The sequence below is a fragment of the Urtica dioica genome, chromosome 11, assembly GCF_054948205.1.
Source record: "Urtica dioica subsp. dioica isolate 48M chromosome 11, U.dioica_male_clone48M_v1_H2, whole genome shotgun sequence".
NCBI classification, from domain to species: domain Eukaryota; kingdom Viridiplantae; phylum Streptophyta; class Magnoliopsida; order Rosales; family Urticaceae; genus Urtica; species Urtica dioica.
The window spans coordinates 14,607,916-14,613,724 of NC_142766.1; the positions used below are offsets into that span (position 1 = coordinate 14,607,916).

Sequence of the window (5,809 nt, forward strand, 5' to 3'; positions counted from 1 at the left end):
TATTATTAACATGAGCGTGATTAGCAAAGTAAAAGTGTTTATAAATCGAATCCAAACCATAGGAGAGACTTGTTAAGTCATTGCCCTTGTTTTTCTCATAATCGTTCATCCGTATTTTATTTATGTTTTATTTATCTTTTTGCTTTTTAATTAATAACAATCCTTCCTTTTCTTGAGTTCAATTCGTTACTAGTTGGTTTAAATAATCGGTTAAGCATAGTCCTTGTGGGATTCGACTCGTTCTTATGAACTTTACTACTTGAGGGACTACGTGTACTTGCGTACGAAAATATCGCAACAGAGATCATCGTCAGAGATCACCGATCCCGCGAAGCTGAGATTCTCAGCGATGCCTTTCATTTTCAAAATGTATACGTCTATACTCAAATTTCCCTTCTTCATCGTCTGTAGGGCAAACCGAAGTTGTAGAATGCGAGCCTTCGAAGTGGTGGTGAAGATTTGACGTAGAGTGGCCCAAGCTGAGGCTGAGGCCAGTCATCGATTCATATGTCCGAGAGCATGAATCAGAGATGGAAGAAAAGAGCCAGCTGAGAAGAATTGGTCGTGACGAATCCAAAGAACGTACTATGGATTCAGAATTCGACTAGTGGAGCCATTGCTGCCGATCGATTCAAGAAATTGAGACGGAGAGGGAATCGTACCGAGCAAGAATCCTTCAAGGCTGTGCGCTCGAGTGGTTGCGAGGATTTGTGAGCTCCAGAAGATGAAATTGTTGCGATCTAGGTGAAGACTGGGAGGATTAAGATGTGGAAAAAAATTATGATACAATTGTGATTGTGCGGAATGATACTGAGCATGAGAATCGTTGGAGATTGGAGAAGGAGAAATATTCTCTAGAGACGTCATTTTTTAGTTGAGTTGAGATTAGGCCAAGAGACTAAGCTCTAATAGCATGAAAAAAGAGAGACTTAGAAAGAGATAAAAAAAAATTAAAAAACAGAGAGAAAGTTGGTACGTGGGTGATTGAAATCTCAACCAACGTTCTTGCAGTTAAACTGTTTGTTTATATATACAAGAGAACACTTGATCATCACTGTTGGTTTACAACAAATATCAATGGACGACTTAAGTGACTGAGATAACTAATTTACAAAGCTATCCATGTATTAGGGGTGAAACTGGATCGGTTCGGTTCGGTTTTTGACATTTTTAGTATCCGAATCCGAATTTTCGGTTTTTAAAAACTCGGTCCAGTATCCGGTCCAATTTAGTCTAAAACCGAAATTCGGTTATCTGAATATTCGGTTATCCGGTTTTTTAAATCCAGTATCCAGTCCAGTATCCAGTTTTTAAAATTCGGTTATCCAGTTTGTAAAATTTCAGATCCAGTTTAATATCCAATTTTATAAAATGGATATTCAGTTTCTAAAATTCAAATCCGGTTTGTAAAAATTCAAAAAACGAGTACAAATCACTCTTATAAAGCTCCAAAATGACAATACATAATCTAAAACTGAGTAAAAAAAAATAAAATTCAAAAGGATACTCGTCTCCAACTACATGAACATGTAAATATCATAATATAAAATTAAAATTACAACCCTAATGATCATAATAAACCATACAACGATTGAATTTGTGTCTTACTTTTATAGATCACATAATCAAGTTGTAGTAGCAGTAGGAGTTGATATATGAGAAGTTTGTTCTTCTATGACAACTTAATCATCATCTGTTAATAATAATGAAATAAATTTAAAATAAATTTGTTTTAATAAACAAACAACAAATGAATATGTCAAATAACTTATCAAATTAATTATCTTACCCAAAACAACTTGCTTAGAATCATTTAGTGCTTCCACTTCAGTAAAATCTGATTTGGGAAAAAATAAAAACGCTAGGTCTCTCTCAAAATTAGGTCAAGTCTTTTTTTTTAATATATATTTATTTTTAATTAAAAAAAATCGGTTAAATAACCGATATCCAGATTTTCCCAAAATCAAATCCGATATCCGATCCAGTTTTGTAAACCGGATCGGTTATCCGAATCCGAATTTCGGTTAGCTGACGTGGCTCCAAATTTCGTTTTCGGTTCGGTTTGGATATCGGTTTTATCCGATTTTCGGTTCGGTTTTGTAGAGCCCTACCATGTATACATTCTAATAGATAACACTATAAAATTGGACAAATTGATTAAAGAAGACCACAGTATAAAAGAGCAATAATAAGTCTACTTTTATTTTAAATAAGAAGTCGTCTACCCGATATATAAGTTATCTAAATACGGATTAAAATTATGCAAAAAATAACCAAAATTACGAATGGAATCTCGATTTTTTTTCCGTGAGACTAATGGAATCTCTACACTTAGCTCGTGGAAGTTCGAATATTATATTACGAATAGAATACTCACATTGATGATGGTGGTGACTGGGACATATCCTTAATGCAGCGAATACAGAATAAGTTTGCGGATAAGTCCAAAAACATTATTAAAATCGGAGAGCGAGAGATAAGTTGACGTGTCACTGTTTCCTCTTTTTAATTTATATAAATTAAATATATGCGTTTTTAGTTTACAAAGAAAGCTATAATTATATATCTTATCCCAAAATCAAAGACATGTCTCAGACTCAGACAAATACAGATCACTATCAAATCGACGGAAGAGAGGCAATTTGATATCACACGGTGGGTCACTCTTACACGTGCGAACCAATGTTTGGCACAGTCAAGTCTCAAATTTCGTGGCTTTCAGAGCTCTCTCTCTCTCTCTCTAGGGTTTCTTCTTTATCTTTATCTATTTTCATTCAACAGCCGAAGTTTCATTCATCTTCTTCTTCTTCTTTAACTTTTTACCCAGGTACTTCTTCTTCTCCTCCACAGATTATGTATATATATATATATATGTATATGATATATATAAATATTGTGAGACCTATGTCTGCTGTTCTCTTTGTTTTCACGAACTACGAAATGAAGATTTTCATAAGTGAATGTATGGAAGTATGATCGAAAAGGATCGAATGTTATCGACATATATTAAGGTGTTTGGGTATTTGTAAGATGGCATTGATTGAGATCAGATTTGATCGAGGTTTTTTTATACTTTTTTTTTTTATCAGCTTTGAGTGTGTAAGATAGAGAGAGAGAGAGAGAGGGAGAGAGTGATCTGGTTTAATTTGCCTCTATTTTGGTTTTAGGGATGCAATTTTCTTTGTGTGTGCTTCTTTTGAACCTTATGTCTGCTTTGAATTATCACGTGATTCAGTTCGCTTCTAATAAAATTTATAAGCTTGCGTAAGATCGTAGAAAAGTGGTTATGTTGATCTCAACTCTAATGCTTGTTCGAATCCGGACCCTTTCCTTACTTTTGCTTTCTTTTTCCCTTGTTAACTATTTATATTACTGTGATGTGCACGCTTTTCATTGTTACCTTGTAGGAAGAGTATTTACATGTGTAAAGTGTGTTATGGGTTTTCTGTTTGAAACTGTTCTTCCCAAATGAGTCGTGTTGGTTCATATAGACAATAACCATTTTTTTTTTTTTTTTACTTATATGGATTTGTTTTGGTTATTTTTTCTCATTGCATCAGAAGGGCTTTATTAGTTCTTCATAGTAGCAGGACAAATAACGTGAAAAACAGAGCTCCAGAGATAAGACCATTCAAATCAAACTAATTCAAAAAATCCAAAATTGGATAGAGTTGAAAAGGCGTGTGAAAAGGCACCGTTATATAGGGTGGTATTTATTATCTTTAACTGAAAGATGGTTCACGTTTTTAGTTGGCAATCACATGCGTTATAGGGATCATCGTTGGTCGTATCAGATCAAAGTGAAGTGGAATTATATATATATATATATATATATATATATATATATATATATCAGAACTTTCAGAAACAGAGTAATTTTTTGTTTTCTGCTATCAGAAGTGAAAATGCAAGGACTAGTCCGCGGAATTCTGTCGAACGGGGCAGTTGTGAAAAGCGCGGTTTTGCAGCGGATGTCTTTTGCAAGCCCAGCGGTGCTGTCTCGGTATCAGTCAGGGTCACCGGCCAAGATCGAAGAGCACGGGTTCGAGAGCACGACCATCTCCGATATCCTCAAGGGCAAAGGCAAGAGCGCCGATGGTTCTTGGCTCTGGTGCACCACGGACGACTCCGTCTACGAGGCCGTCAAATCGGTAAAACAACATTGAAACTCTCCGAATCGAATGTTCTTTTTGTTGTAAAGATCAATTTCCTTGATCGAGGGCGCGCTCGCTTCGCAGATGACTCAGCACAACGTTGGAGCTCTTGTCGTCGTGAAGCCCGGAGAGTCAAAGGCTGTTGCAGGAATCATCACAGAAAGAGGTACCATTTGACAGCTGACACTAAGAGGAATAACTCAGGGCTTGACAAACCATGTTATGTTTATGGAAGAAAAAAGTTGCTCGATTCTAATCGGGTCTTCTTTTTTGTGAATTCTCAAGATTACCTGAGGAAGATCATAGTGCAGGGGAGGTCATCTAAGTCGACCAAGGTCGGAGATATCATGACTGAGGAGGTACAGAGCTATTGACATTAATATATATACATAATTGTCTAGACATTGATATGTAAAGGCATAGAAGCAATGCTCGTATCATCATTCTCTGCGACTTGGACATGGTTGTCCCAGTTTGCCCCATTCTAAGTTTGTTTCCAAATCAATTCCTTTTTAGTATAAAATTATATGCAAGCGAGGCATTATTAGGAGAAAAACCTATTATTTTAAAAGTAGGGACAATTATCTGCCCTTTTTACTCATTTTTTTTCTTCTTCTGCAGAACAAGCTCATCACTGTCAATCCCAGCACCAAAGTCTTGAGGGCAATGCAACTGATGACTGGTATATAATCCCGTTCCGTGAGTTCCTCGTCGTTACCGAATACTTCATTTCATGTCTATCGACTATTCGTGCGTGTTTGGGCAGATAACAGAATCAGGCACATTCCGGTGATAGACGAGAGTGGGATGATAGGAATGGTTTCGATCGGAGACGTGGTGCGAGCTGTGGTGGGCGAGCACAGGCAAGAGCTGGAACGCTTGAACGCTTTTATTCAGGGCGGTTACTAAAAACAGAACCGCCACAACTATGATGACGAAGATGATATCAGAAGAAGAGAATCATTTCCTTACTTTACGTCTGGTTTGAAGTTGGAACGAATAACAGACCCGGGGCTCTTTGTAAATATTCCTATGCTCTTTCCAAGTTTCTCTTCCTTCTTCTTCTTTTCTTTTCCCTCTGCTTTATTTATTTATGTATTTCGTGATGTCCATAGGCTTTGACATCCAAACGCACGAGCATGTTGAGTTGAGACGACCAACGTGTTTCGTAATAAGTTATGTGGATTTTCTGATGGTTTTTTACGTACTTAACTTACCTGAATTTTCATTCCGTGGTTTGGATTCCTATTCGTTGATGCTGGTTCATGATCTCGATATAGCTTTGGTAAATTGTGATGGATAGCGTTTTGAAAGTGTTACGTTTGAGTTTTTGATTACGCGATGTGCGAGTCACATAGTTGCATATTCTCTCGTTGAGAATGTGCGTCATGCTCATGATATTGTCGTCAACTTTGTTGCCAGTTTTAAACTTTCTACGGTGTAGATATTAAATTTGTTTATACGGTGGAAAATGGTTACAGTGGGGCAGAGTAAAAAAGAAAAAAGACTAACAAGGGTGGGAATTGAACTGTTGAGATACTTGGTGATATATTTCACCGAGGGACCTTCACTCAGCGCGAAAAGACCGACACATAATTGTGTCTTTTACTTTAATTAGTTTTAGAAATTAAAAACAGTTATTTAAAAATTACTGA

The 5,809-nt window shown here is 36.5% G+C and overlaps 1 protein-coding gene across 3 annotated transcripts; it reads left to right on the forward strand.

Annotated features, from left to right (window-relative positions):
• The first annotated feature begins 2,577 nt into the window (after positions 1 to 2,577).
• Positions 2,578 to 5,385, forward strand: CBSX3 (Cystathionine beta-synthase (CBS) family protein). 3 transcript variants are annotated; one of them, XM_089600741.1, is made up of 6 exons: positions 2,578 to 2,827; positions 3,898 to 4,151; positions 4,239 to 4,320; positions 4,440 to 4,513; positions 4,776 to 4,836; positions 4,921 to 5,385. In XM_089600741.1, exons 1-6 carry the CDS (start codon positions 2,683 to 2,685, stop codon positions 5,061 to 5,063), a joined length of 759 nt encoding a protein of 252 aa, XP_089456867.1. In that variant the 5' UTR covers positions 2,578 to 2,682; the 3' UTR covers positions 5,064 to 5,385. The 3 variants fall into 3 exon arrangements, with proteins under 3 accessions (XP_089456867.1, XP_089456868.1, XP_089456869.1); XM_089600742.1 differs by having other exon boundaries at positions 2,670 to 2,827; positions 3,901 to 4,151; XM_089600743.1 differs by lacking the exon at positions 2,578 to 2,827 and adding an exon at positions 3,041 to 3,061.
• Positions 5,386 to 5,809: the final 424 nt, after the last annotated feature.